Raw genomic sequence first — 13,258 nt, 5'->3', positions numbered from 1 at the left:
CCTAATCATCATTGGGCAGGACTTGGGTGACCAATACAAATTCATTTCTAATCCATTTCACGACGACCGGTTACACCCTTAGCCGGTCAAACTGCTACTCTACCTCAGCGTTCAGTCGTACAACCAGCTAGCAACTTTTCTTGCGTCTTTCTTCCCTGGCAGACCTTTGCTCAATGCACTGGTGCCTCTCTTCAGATACTTCCCGTCTCTCACTTTGCCCAACACGTTACCCTCCCAATAGGAAAGGCTGCCTCGGACGAAAACATACCGCGGCCAGTTCGATATCGTCTGGCCTTCGTATGGTGTGTCTGGGAGTTGTAGAGATCAGACCATGTGTCCAGATGAGAGTCTACAAGCAGCCCGCAGGTATACTGGTGGAGTGAACAACACTCACAGTCCACATTGTGATGCAATTGCGAATTCGTCAACTGGAACGGCGTGAACTTGTCTTCCGGATGCCACTGCGCAAATTCGAACCATTAGTGCAACCCCTGTCGGAACAAGGACTGTACACACGATGACAAGGTCCGCATCTGATCCAGGCTGTATTGTGCCCTTACGGGGATAAAGGCCGTACTGTTCAGGGACTTCGCATCAGTGCGCCTCGATGGATCCTCAGTTCGGTATCAGCCATCACTCACAAGTTTGGCCGGGTTCGTCGAAGTCAGTTCGACGAACTTTTGTGCAGTAATTTTCCCTTCCAACAGCCCGCCCGTGTAAAGCAAAGGAAGTCTAGTCTCTACTCCTGGTATACCATTGGGTATGAACCTGAAGGCCCCATCTTTTCTCTTCGTCAGATCCGCAAGACCATGCTTATCGCAATCATGTGCTTCTTTCTGATTGGTTGGTATAGGGAAAGATTCGTCCTTCATCGAGTCTGGATGTTCCAGCAGACCGGACGGCTTGCCTGTAGGAGAATCATATCGGAAAGGACAGTGGTCAGATGAGAAGATAGTGAAAGTGCCGTTGTGCAGACCGCTGTAGGAGTTGGGCAGGTAAGCTAAGATGAGCTGCTGAGACCCCGTCAACACTTACACGTAGAGCGATCCTCGATCTGAAGAATCGGGCGGCGGAGGTGGAGAGCAAATCATCTTGCTGTTTTCGAAACATGTTGGCGAGTGGAATTTGCGCTGATCATGAGCTTCGGTCAGATAGGAACCATTTGGGGCACAAGTATACCGTTCTATGACACTCACCAGGTCATCCCATGTGAGGTTGAGATATTGAGGGCAAGTCTCCGCGTAGATTGGCAACCCTTGGGTCTGAGCTTTACGCACATTGTCCATACCGAGCTGAATGAGCCATTATCAGCGCGTCTGCGCGTCGCACAGTCCACTCCCCTCTGATGCTCAATTGAAAATGACCAGAACGGCGCTCAGACAACGAGGTGGTACTCACGGTCGACCCAACGTGTACGAAGAGGATCGGATTTTGAACCAGCTCTGACATAGCTATCGCACGATTCGTTGCCTCTCCCTCCACCAGTGGTGGACGAGACAGTGCATGGTAGTATGGGGCTATCAAACGAAGACGTAGAGCAACCACATTAGGACATAGACCAGTGGTCATGCGAATCTGAGCAAGGAGAAGAGACTCACCGAACATCCCCTTGGACTCGAGCTTATCGGTGAGCCATTCGATCATGTCTCCGTTTTCGGCGTGTACCATCTGTTGTGCAAAGTCAGGATAAAGCCCAAGGTGAATTTCCTCCATCCTCCTCCACTACCTCTTCGTCGTTTCGTTTGCTCAGGCCTATCCGCCAACAAAGCTCATTCCTGATGTCGTAAGCTCCACTCACCGTAGTGATACCGTTCTTCCTCGCAGCGACCATGACATCCAACAACTCCCTATCTTTCAATCTCTGACTCTCATACGTCATGAACACCTTGCAGCTCGTTACCCCCCATTCATCTTTCAATCTCGGCATCTCAGACTCCAACACGTCCTCATCATCCCGGACGATGATGATATGGAATCCGTAATCCACATATGAGCCCGTCTCCTCTGCTCTGGCGTTGTATCGTTCCACCACGCCGAGGAGAGAGCGGTCGGACGGGGAGCGGGTCTGCGTGGCGAAGGTCAGGATGGTGGTGGTACCGCCGCAGAGAGCGGAAAGTGATCCAGTCTCGAAGTTATCGGCGCATTCACCTCCGAGACCGTGGGGGCCTTTGGGAAATCAGCAGAGGGGGATCAGAGGAAGGAGTCGAATCAAAGGTGAGACGGAAGTTTCCGGTAAGAGGAGAGGTCGTGGAAGTCATACGAAGCGAAACCAACCAGATGCACACTTAATCAGCATGTTTTCCACCGTTACGGGTCGCAGAATGTAGGGGTTGACTTGCGCCTCCGATACTCACCCGTCTTCAGATCCTGACACAAATGTACATGTCCGTCGATTCCACCCGGCATGACATATGCTCCCCTACGAACAGTCAGTCCACGTCGTCAGCACTATGTCTGCAGCTATAACGACAAGGGCAATGACACAGCAGCTCTGGTGCTACGAGATCTACTCGCCTCTCCGGAGAGCGGACCGCAAGGGCAGATATCAAATTTGTCTGACCAAATATACCGCAGAAAAGACACTCACTCCGCATCGATGATCTTGGCTCCGACCAGATCTTCTTCGTCAAATTGTGAAGAGAGCGAATGGATCTTCTCATCTCTGATACCGATCCAGCAGTCACTGACGCACGACAAGGACGATTATCAGCATGATCGTGCCAATCACTCTTCATGCAAGTCTGATTGCGATCGATCGCGCACAGCTTGGATGGGGAGGAAGGTAAATAGTGGTGGATCGATCAGGACGGTCGAGGGATGATGGATAGAGAGTAAGATCCGGGAGAAAGACTGGGAGCTGCAGTTGGGCGTTGGAAGAGATAAGTGAGGACATACGTGATATCACTTGCAGTCACCACCTTCCCATTTTTGATGACCGTGTCGAATCGAGGCATAGTCCGTTCACTTAACTTGGATCGCTCTCACGTCGTTTTGGTGAAGATTGGATTACCAGTCCAAGCGATTGACAAGGATGTAGAGAACAAAGAGGATATGATTAGGGGCTACTGCTTGGAAGTCCGTTGCAGAAGCGACGATACGTGACATAATTTCATGATTGCGATAGTGGACGGTGCATGGCGGATCAACAATCACATTCAGGATAGGTAGGATTCGGCTATCAACGATCAGATGGGCTCAAGTTAGTTGACATTGATCGGAAACGTCGGGCTCTCATCCGATAATGCAATCGTCACCGTGATTGGTGATTGGTTTGCTATGCCTGATTCGACATGCGCCCTGGACCATGCCGAGACTACACCTGCATCCCGAGCATTCAGAATCAACTCAAATCAACTTGAATTGTATCACCTGTCCCATGCTCGTGACATCTCGTATGCATCGTCAAGAAAGAAAGCCCTTCGACCTAAATCCTACTGATCCCCAGATCCATCCCACCGTTTCCAGCCGCTAAATCCTGTACAGTCTTCTGCATCTCCGACCATTCGCTATCTCTGGGCATGACCAACTTCTCCGCCACATCATATACGTAGACTTTGCCATCTGATGAACCCAAGCCCACCTTGCGAGCTGTAGAAGTTTTGTCCCACGCTAGTTTGTTGATAGCTCGAGGGGAGACCACCGTTGACACAATGGGGACCTGTAAACAATTGACAAGATATCAGTCATTACTGCGGTCAGACTGTTCTCAATCAAAAGTGCGAACTTACCTCAACGTCCTGATTCAGGTTCCACAAGTCGAATTTTCCTGCCCCGTCCACCGTTCCGAACACCGCCGGATGATAAGGATGCCATTTGACGTCGAACACATAATCATCGGCCTCTTCGAACGAATGCAAAGGGCTCACTCCCTTCTCCTCACTTCCTGTCGTTCCTGCTCTCCCGTTCGCGCTCGTGGAGTTTGCCTGCTGCGTCGTACCACCTGCTTTGGCATTCAATCTTGCTCTCCATAATTTCACTGTCCAGTCTACTGAGCTGGTCAAGAACAGATCTGAGAAGTCGATAGATCCCGTTCCCGGGTGGAAATGGAGACCCGTCACTGGTGCCGCATGCCCACGATAGACGTCTGCTGTGTTCAATCCGGCTTTGGCCGACGCTCGATCATACCGATTCGCTTGGTAGACAGATCCCTCTTCGGTACCGATCCAGAATGTCGAGGTTTCGTTGTGCGGGAAATCGAGACAAGTGATGGATACTTCGTCGGTTTTATGTTGCGACGGCGCAGTGAGTGGGAGGGCTTCCTGCGACGGGAAGGAGGTCATTCACGTAAGCACTATCGAGGCTCGACACAGTATCACCCACCTGAGGCTGCGCCAACATATCCGTAAGCCACGAGCAGACCAGACCGTCCGTACTGCTGGAAATAAGGTTATTCGCATTTTGCGTTCCCACTACCTTCATACCGTAGATAGGATAGGTATGACCGCTGGCCGATAATGGCGTCTTCAACACGGGCAGATGCTTCGCTCGTGTGTCCCAGAGCAGTACCTGACCAGAATAGGAGCCACCAATGACGAGGGTGGGATGATACGGGGAGAACGTCACAGAGAGGACGTCGGACTAGGCGGTATGGACGTCAGCTAAAAGGAAAGCCTCGCATCCCGCAACTCACTGGAGAGTGAAACACAAACTCAGGTCGCTCCTGCAGGTGCAAGTTCCAGACCGCGACGATACCATCGGGATCATTGACAGCAGATGGGTTTTTATTATATGCAGCAGCTAATAGCTCAGGAAACTGTGTCGACGTTCAGCTGACATTGCCAGCCATTTCGTTGATGCTTGTCCAGCTTACCTTGGGAGACCAATCCAAGTCTGTCACTGATCTTCCAGCAGTCCATCTCTCGTCCGAGAACGCACAGAACCATTTAACCTTTTGCCCCTCTGACTCATCACTTTATTTCGTGTCAGCCAGTAATTCAGCAGCAAGGAGAATTCCATGTCCTACTCACAATGCCCCATCTATACCTATTGTGTAGTCTTTGATATAGTCGTATCCATCGCTCAGAGCTCTCTGCACTATTCGCGATGATTCTTCTATGAACGCGCTGAAATCAGGTGCGGAGAAGATAGCTTGCCGTTGTTCTTCTGACAGATCTGATAACAACATGAGACTCCCAGCATCAGCTTGGGTCTCGCTCAACATCATTGTTGTGGGGAGCACAGGAACCCACCTGCGACTCTCAACTCATCCCCTTTCTCTTTCAGCTCCTTCAACTCCGTTTCCAGAGCCTTCCGTTCTTCTTCCAGTTCTTGCAAGATCCTCTTGCGCATCTCGTCCTCCGTCTCTCGTCCACTGCCTCCGCCGTCCATTCGTTTCTTTCTTCTCCGAGTGACTCCATCTGTCTCGCCGTCAGAGCCGGATGCGTCGGAGTCGATATCTGACGTTGAGGTCGACATGGAAGTGGAAGTTTGGATTGCCTTGGAATATGTTACAGGTTTAATCGACTGCGAGATACAATGTGAGCAGGTGATTGACCTTGATCAATGAACTTTCGTATCTAAACTCACCTTGGACGGAAGATCATACAACTCTGCTTGATGATCTACAAAATCAACTGCTTGGAAGGGTGATGCCGCAGACTCCCTGTTGCTTGCTTTTTATCAATTACTCTCGGTCGATCGAAGACGCTGTTCTGAACGAGACGACTGACCGATCAATCATCCCATCCCCTCTTTTCAGACTAGCCATCCCCAAAGCTGAACCTCCAGCTCTTCCCCAACTCCCGTCATTACTCAATCTACTCGTCCTACCTCCCGGAGTATCCGTCACACTAGCCGATGGCGAGGTTATCGTTCCTCGAGCAGGAGTAGCCCTTCCTGATCCTGATCCTGATCCAGATGCGACAGCGGTCGGTCTCACCGGGGCTGGAGATGCAGGACGAGCCAGTAGAGAATCGACCAGATCATTCACATCCTTCCGAGAAGTCGCGAGAGGCTATACAAAGTCAGATATATACACCGGTCAGCCCTACCTTTAGCCCAGAAGGAAAAAGAAGGTTACCCACCTCGGACGTAGCTGAAACATTGGAGGTGGTTTGTGATTGGGCAAGTATCTGTTTTCTCTCCTCCCTTGCTCGTCGCAACTCAGCGACTCGTGCTCTCTTCTCCTCAAGTTCTTTTCGCACCCTTTCCGACATGTTCTCGGACGAGGACGAAGCCCTTGTTCTGAGAAATCTGGAGTCAAGGCAAAGTGAGATTAGGAGATGTCTTTGTTGCAACATGATAAATTCATCAACGCGTCCGAACTCACTACGAAACGCGAGCAACGGTGAGTGTGTGAGTCACGTGACTGCTGACAACGTTCGCCTCTCCTGAAAGAGTTGCTTGATCCTATGAGCGTGCATAACTTTACACGATCGTCCATGTGCGCTGGGCTCGGTGCATAGGAAACCCGCTGGACACATTGAACTTGGGGCATCTCCAACAATGTAGTTGCATACCGATTGGATGTGTAAGTCAATGATCTATTCCGAATGCACTGCCTCGGGTGTCCAACCTGTCGCTTTTCGCTCTACTTCCCCCACTCCCCACGCCAACGGGCCGTCATCTATCACTGTGGCTCTTCTGACATCACGAGCCGTCATGTTCTCGGTGTAAGGGTTGGCTCGATGCATGGATTGGCTGAGTTGTGGCGGTCAGCTGAGCTTCTTGGTTGTGGAGCGGAACTGTGGATACCAAAACTGGACTCACCGGTTATCCCACCAGACCATATCACCCCCATCTCTCCATTCCATACTGAACACATACTATTCACAGAAGGATTAGCTATCTGACTTGTAATTTTCACACGGTAACATCTCCTCATTCAAGAGAACAAGGATAATGGAGCTTTCACTCACTCTCGGTTGAGTGCACCAATCGATCAATTCCCAAATCAATTTCTGACTTTCCTCCAACCCCATCCCCAGGACAAGTCTCGCGTGAGCCGCAAGATAAAGCGTCTTGCGTCCATCTGGTCCGACTTGGACCAATTTATGATAGGCAGGAGGCTTCTTGGCCCTTTCAGCGGCACTCGGGGCGGAATACACGACGGGCGAACCGAGTTTGCGTGAGTGCCATAGGCTGAAGAGGGGAGAACTTATCAGCTTGTCCATTCGATGACTCGTTGACGCGAGAAAGTCTGGTATTAGTAATGGGTATGGTGGACGAAAGGTATGGCAGGTGTGGTGCGCGACAGTGTGGTTGGAAGCTGGACCACTCACTCGTGCTCGATGATCAGATCTTCCAACTGATCTTTCTTCTCCTGAGGCAGATCCGCATACGCTTGACGTGTATCGGCGAAATGGGTCCATGATCCACCTTGAACAGGGTTTCCGTGAGAGAGGAGCAAAGAGTATTTCGATCGTTCTTGGTGATATGTCGAATCCTGCGATGGTGCAGCGGATCAGCACATCAACGGTCCGGCGAAGAAATAGGTCAGCTTAAGTCTACCAAGATCTCCGTGGTGGATGTCAAGGTTGATACAACTGAGATCGAAGTATATCCTCGCTGGCCTTTCAAAGCAACGAATGACCGCATCAACTCACGCTGTGCCATAGACAGTTCCCTAGAGAATGATGCCATCTCCTACTATCAGGTTTGACCAGCGAATTGTCCAATTCAATACTACAACTCCTATCAGCTTTACCAGTAGTTCGCAACACCGCACGCTACTCACTTGCCCACATCCCATAGAAAGTCCTCCTTCACCCTGTCGTTCTCCTTGCCATAGTAGAACGGGTTGATCTCCAGCTTACTCCCTAGTTGCTGGGAGAATGCGATATGGCGAGCGTTGTCGAGACCCGTTTGACGGAAGATGAGCACAGCATATTTGTCCTGGAGTTTCACGAGCTGTCATAGAAGTACATGTATATGAGCAAGCGTTCCGATCAAGGTACAGCTAGATTGTTTCGAGCGAGAACAACTATCCAGATACTGTGTGTGACGAGCCCTCACTCACCGCATCCTTGATTTCGTCAGAAATGGGCTTACTCCAATCTACTCCCGATACCTCTGCTCCAAACTCTGAATCTTCATGCACCAAGACGGGTACGACAGTGAGACCTCCAACTGTGGTCGGGGCCGATCCTCCTCTCAATTGTAGAGTGCCTGCGAAACCAGAGGCGGTATTCGGGTACGTCCGGATGAGCGTTGCGGAAGATGATGGCATGGTGGATAAGGGCAAGGTGGAAGGTGGAAGGTGGAAGGTGGAAGGTGGAAGGTGGAAGATGGAAGGTGGTTTTGTTACAGCTCAGTTGTGAAGATGTATACTTGTTGTGCCAATCGAACAAGTGAGTGAAGAATGAGGTCACAGTGGTTGGTCAGACCTATCCATGCTCATATATACGTACCCAGGACAGATCAATGGAGATACCCACCCCAACTCCACCTCTGCAAGTCCACCGACGGACGCACTTGAATCGCCCACAGGATGACAATCAACGTTATCTCGGCTTCGAGCGGAAGCCATCTGGGCTGATCGGTAACTCATCCGACGGGACCGACGGCTCGTCATGGTGACCCCGATGAGCGATTCCGGAAGCCACGGAGCGTTTCTTCTCTGCACTGTGTGATGGTGTGATTGATACTCAGTGTAGGATGGCCCAGCCTCTCACATGCACATTCACGCACGCAGATGCAGATACTCATGCTCAACCGAAACCGAATAGAGCCACAGACGCCAATGACCATACATCCTGAAGAACAGTCGAAGTAATAATCCAATATCAGCTTGACCTGTTAATTCCACGCATCCGTTTCGAAGTTACCTCCACCCAAAACGCTCTTCGATCATGCCCGTCAAAAGCTATACTACGAGACCACTCACACCTGGAGTGTACGGGCCCTTGCCCACCTTCTTCGACGATGAGCAGGAGATCGACTTCGTCAGCTACAAGAAGCATTTGTTGCGTGAGTCCTGAATGTGGACTGTTGTGCTACCCGCAAAACGTTGTAGCTGATCGGTGATATCTGCGTTTGATTCAGGTCTCACCCGACTGGGGATAAGTTAGTCCAACAAGATTCCTTTGAAAAAAGCTACGCTGATCATCAGACACGACTCTCAGTCCCAGTATGTATGGGCTCATTAGGCGAAGCTTCCCATCTTGTACGTCCCTACGCCCTTCCCTGAAAGTTTCGATTCTGATTGGTTTGTCTTCTTGCCAGACACCCGAAGAACGGATCTCGATCATCAAATTCATTCGACTCACCCTGGACCAAGAAGGGATGCAGAATCGAGCGATCGTCGCAGGTGTTGGGGGATCAAGTACGAGAGAGAGTATACGATTTGCTAGAGATGCTGCGGAAGCCGGAGCGTGAGTGGGGTTCTTCATACCCAAGCAGATATATAAGGTTTTAGGTGTTGCTGTTCGATGGGCGAAAATTGGTCCTCGCGGACAAAGAGAAGGAGAGGCAATCATCAGTGAACATAGTGCTGATTATCTTGATTTTATCTTCAATGTCAGAGACGCAGGAATGGTCATATTACCTGCTTACTACGCTGCGAGCCTCAATGCAGATCCTGAACAAGTCATCCAATACTATGTCGATATCTGTGCTGCCTCTCCTGTAAGTGTGTTCCTCACACAAAGACTCCACAAGAAAGAATACAGGCTCTGATGCTTGGTGTGATTTTGACGATGCTTTAGATCCCGATACTGTTATACAACTTCCCTGCCAATTCTGCAGGCCAAGATATGTCTTCGGACATTATTGAGGAGATCATGAGACGTGCTCCTAATCTCTGCGGAGTGAAATTAACGTATGTCCTTCTCGTACTTCTCGCCTTGGCACTACATCAGTATCGGAGAGTCGGAATCTAGATTGATCTCACTTGGTATATCTTTTTGGTCAAATGCAGGTGCCCAGGGAGTCTTTGCAAATTACTTCGAATCAACTCATCAGTCCAAAACGACCCTTCTCTCACTTCCTCCCGGTCCCATTCGTTCCCTTTTCTCTTTCTCGATGGTCTCATCGCAGATCTGACACCGTGGATGACTTCAGGCGGTCATGGGACCGTCAGCGGCATCCCCAATTTCGCTCCGGCAGCTGGAGTCAGGTTGTTCCAACTTTGTACGGAGAAGTCGAAGAGGGGTAAATTGAGTGGAGAAGAGGAGAACGAGTTGCGGATGATTCAGGATACCTTGAGTAGGGCGGACGTACTTGCTGTTCCGGGTGGCGTGAGAGCTATGAGTGAGTCGATATACTATTTTGAGTGGGCGGATAACGTCGACTGACATCGAGTGCAGAATACGCGCTGCACAAGATGCACGGATACAGCTTGGCGCCTAGACGACCGCTGTTACCTCTAGGAGACGAAGAGGGTGAGAAGTATATGCGAGTTTTCAAACCCATGCTCGACCTGGAAGGTTCGTTGGAGAAAAGAGTCTTGGGTGAGATATGACATAGTTCGTGATAAGATGATGCATCCTTATGCCCAAGGGGAGCGGAAGGCGGTGATACTAATTGTACAATATTGGAGCTTGATGAAAACATATGTCGGAACGGATGACTCGGAATCTAGGGTATCTAATATTTGTGTCGGGTGGAGTAATCTGCAACAGTGCAGTGACACGGTTAGCAATGCTGAGAGTCAGACAAGGTGATGATCCAACCTTTTGGCGAAACCACAAGACCTCGTCCCTTCGATGCTCCTCGGTAGACGGTTTCGATTATGTCGATCATCTATGATGTAGACACGTCAGTTTGAGTGTCATAACCTGACGAGGCGCCTGACAAGGCTTTCAGCAAAGCTAACCTCCTGTTTGTCCACTATTGGCCAATTTCTGCGAGAGAGCAAAAAGTCAGCTCTTCTACCTGGGTATGCTCCAAGGTATGTGAAGCTGAAGATGAAGGCGATCCTGAGATGGGCAGGAAGCGCAAGAAGCGAAACTCTACTTACATCTTGTTGTTGTTACCTGTTCCTAAATCGATCATGATATGTTTATTTCTACCCGAAAATCACACATCAGCCTTCCTTATCGGGTGTAGACCGAACGTTCGGACTCACCTGTAAAAGAACATCAGTGTACAAGGATCGTACAATTCATACATCTTGTTGAAATCGGGAACTTCGGTAACATCAACTATGAGAACCCGGTAACGACGTCAGCATCCGTCCTTCTCAACGAGTTTTGTGTCTGACAGCGGCTGAGCAAGGCGGAGATACTCACCGAGATAGATGACAGCGAAGTTTTGGACCTTCTCTGACACGCCGTAGAGGGTCTCGTCCATGGCCATACATTGCTCGTCGTGGTCGTGTCCGAATCGGATACACACTACTCTGTCCTCTTCAACGAGGATCGATTGGTCGACATGCCACCCAGAGTGGAGACTGCGGCACAAAAGCTGTCAGTCTCCTGTCATCATGGACACGAAAGAAATGATGGCGATGACTTGGACGATGTGCGAGAGAGGGGTAGGAAGCAAAAGGGAGGGAGCTGAAGGAGACAGAGTGAATGAAGAGAAGAATTGTACTCACTGCGTCATAAAGTACGACATTTTGTGTCGATACCTCTATTTGTATCGAGCAAAGCAAGCTGGCGAGTGGATGGCGTATCGACACCTACAAGAGGGAGGACGAGTTGCAGAGAAGAGATGTAGACACACACTATTCAAAACAATCCATCTTTCTCTTGGAAGCAAAACGATTCTTGGACTGAGGTGGCGAAATCCACGTGACAGTTCTTTGAATGGCACGTGTATTTGATCCCGCTATACATACCGTGGGAAAGCTATTACATCAGGCGCGCGCGGGTGACGTTGTCCATTAGCAATGCAAGAATTCGGGTTGACAACTTGTATCATCCGTCTTCTCCACTTTCTCATCCTTACCCCTTCCTGGTCTCTCATTGAATAGATCACTCGCCACAACGCTGTCACAATGGTCGCCATCACTCTCACACGAATCGCTCCCCGAGCTGCAATCGCGCCCCTTCGAGCTTCCAGCGTCAGAGCTTTCGCAGGTGTCAGGTCGAAGCACACCCTTCCAGAGCTGCCTTACGCCTACGATGTGGGTATCGATCTTTTACACATCGACAGTCCCCCCTTTCTAAGCCCAGAGCGCTTGACTTTCACAATCAGCGCTTTTATGAAGTCACCATCGACTATAGCCGTGTTCTGGCATACACTGACTCGTCTTGACTTTATCAGGCCCTCGAACCTTCCATCTCATCCGAGATCATGACTCTCCACCACACCAAACACCACCAGACCTACGTCAACGGTCTCAATGCCGCCGAGGAGACCCTTGGCAAGCTCCAGTCCAGCGGCGATGTCAAAGCTGCGATTGGCTTGCAGCCCGCTCTCAAGTTCAACGGTGGGGGACATATGTGAGTGCCTTGTGACAGGCAAGTGTTCTGATTGATCTATTTGGAGCTGATATCTCTGGTTTACATCCGATAGTAATCACTCTGTGAGCTTTCCTCTTCGTCCTCATGTCCCCTACAATTGACAGACTGTCTGTCGTCCCTTCCCTTTCCACGTCCTGCCATTTTCGCTCCAAGTTGGGGACTGATCACTGCTCTTCTTCCCTCGCCTTAGCTATTCTGGAAGAACCTCGCTCCTACCGGTTCTTCCCAGGCCAAACCTCCCACTTCTGGTCCTCTCTACGACCAGATCCAGGCTGATTTTGGCGGCCTTGAAAACCTCAAGAAAGAGATGAACACCAAAACCGCCGGCGTTCAAGGCAGTGGCTGGGGTTGGCTGGGTTACAACAAAGCCACAAAGAAGTTGGAGGTTGTTACCACTGCCAACCAGGATCCCTTGTTGAGTGAGTGTTCTACGTCTGCTCAAGGATCGATATCGGATGGTACGGATCGGATGGTACGGGGTCGCCCAACAGGTAAAGAAGACAGACAGTCATCGGACGTGTCTAAGGAGCGGGGAAAGGGCCTCAGTTACCTATGCTCCCTCAAGCTCGAGCGTCCCGCTGACGTCTTTCTTTGCAGCCCACGTCCCCATCATTGGCATCGACATCTGGGAGCATGCGTAGGTCTCGTTAATTGCTCACCGCTGTATGCGCAACTAACCTAGTTCTCATGTACAGCTTTTACCTTCAGTACAAGAACGTGAAGCCCGACGTAAGTGTACCGGCTAGCTGGAGTGATGCCATGATTGCCGGACGCAGCTGAGATTGCGTTTCGTGCAGTACCTCAACGCCATCTGGGACGTCATCAACTTTGAGGAAGCTGAGAAGCGACTCAAGGAGGCTTTGTGAGCTGTTGATTGATAAAGTAAACAGTCAAGGAAGAAGAAGAAGAAC

The 13,258-nt window shown here is 50.3% G+C and overlaps 6 protein-coding genes across 6 annotated transcripts; 2 read left to right on the top strand and 4 right to left on the bottom strand.

The window, feature by feature from the left end:
- Nucleotides 1-111: 111 nt before the first annotated feature.
- Nucleotides 112-2,954, bottom strand: IAR55_004079 (uncharacterized protein; the record flags this gene model as incomplete). The annotated part of the gene is made up of 12 exons (XM_066947182.1): nt 112-308; nt 395-461; nt 517-576; nt 642-978; nt 1,036-1,130; nt 1,197-1,292; nt 1,399-1,517; nt 1,599-1,668; nt 1,799-2,166; nt 2,355-2,419; nt 2,588-2,683; nt 2,896-2,954. 12 exons carry the CDS (start codon nt 2,952-2,954, stop codon nt 112-114), a joined length of 1,629 nt encoding a protein of 542 aa, XP_066802561.1.
- Nucleotides 2,955-3,424: 470 nt separating this feature from the next.
- On the bottom strand, nt 3,425-6,155 carry IAR55_004078 (uncharacterized protein; the record flags this gene model as incomplete). The annotated part of the gene is made up of 10 exons (XM_066947181.1): nt 3,425-3,658; nt 3,729-4,259; nt 4,321-4,578; nt 4,631-4,753; nt 4,811-4,910; nt 4,968-5,112; nt 5,190-5,463; nt 5,527-5,602; nt 5,670-5,953; nt 6,024-6,155. The coding sequence occupies 10 exons, from the start codon at nt 6,153-6,155 to the stop codon at nt 3,425-3,427; spliced, it is 2,157 nt and encodes a 718-aa protein (XP_066802560.1).
- A 327-nt stretch (nt 6,156-6,482) lies between these two features.
- On the bottom strand, nt 6,483-8,167 carry IAR55_004077 (uncharacterized protein; the record flags this gene model as incomplete). Its single annotated transcript, XM_066947180.1, has 7 exons — nt 6,483-6,639; nt 6,709-6,764; nt 6,858-7,080; nt 7,221-7,384; nt 7,545-7,623; nt 7,676-7,848; nt 7,958-8,167. 7 exons carry the CDS (start codon nt 8,165-8,167, stop codon nt 6,483-6,485), a joined length of 1,062 nt encoding a protein of 353 aa, XP_066802559.1.
- A 622-nt stretch (nt 8,168-8,789) lies between these two features.
- IAR55_004076 (uncharacterized protein) lies at nt 8,790-10,399 on the top strand (the record flags this gene model as incomplete). Its single annotated transcript, XM_066947179.1, has 7 exons — nt 8,790-8,907; nt 9,063-9,103; nt 9,163-9,311; nt 9,462-9,564; nt 9,645-9,757; nt 9,857-10,188; nt 10,245-10,399. 7 exons carry the CDS (start codon nt 8,790-8,792, stop codon nt 10,397-10,399), a joined length of 1,011 nt encoding a protein of 336 aa, XP_066802558.1.
- A 125-nt stretch (nt 10,400-10,524) lies between these two features.
- IAR55_004075 (thioredoxin-like protein 4A) lies at nt 10,525-11,496 on the bottom strand (the record flags this gene model as incomplete). Its single annotated transcript, XM_066947178.1, has 7 exons — nt 10,525-10,550; nt 10,611-10,680; nt 10,754-10,781; nt 10,898-10,945; nt 11,006-11,081; nt 11,169-11,329; nt 11,477-11,496. 7 exons carry the CDS (start codon nt 11,494-11,496, stop codon nt 10,525-10,527), a joined length of 429 nt encoding a protein of 142 aa, XP_066802557.1.
- A 382-nt stretch (nt 11,497-11,878) lies between these two features.
- IAR55_004074 (uncharacterized protein) lies at nt 11,879-13,213 on the top strand (the record flags this gene model as incomplete). Its single annotated transcript, XM_066947177.1, has 7 exons — nt 11,879-12,007; nt 12,148-12,326; nt 12,400-12,409; nt 12,538-12,766; nt 12,945-12,984; nt 13,043-13,076; nt 13,145-13,213. 7 exons carry the CDS (start codon nt 11,879-11,881, stop codon nt 13,211-13,213), a joined length of 690 nt encoding a protein of 229 aa, XP_066802556.1.
- Nucleotides 13,214-13,258: the final 45 nt, after the last annotated feature.

This window comes from Kwoniella newhampshirensis, chromosome 7 (assembly GCF_039105145.1).
Source record: "Kwoniella newhampshirensis strain CBS 13917 chromosome 7, whole genome shotgun sequence".
NCBI lineage: Eukaryota > Fungi > Basidiomycota > Tremellomycetes > Tremellales > Cryptococcaceae > Kwoniella > Kwoniella newhampshirensis.
Note: the sequence above shows the minus strand (reverse complement) of the source record. Positions and strands in the feature narration are given on the sequence as shown.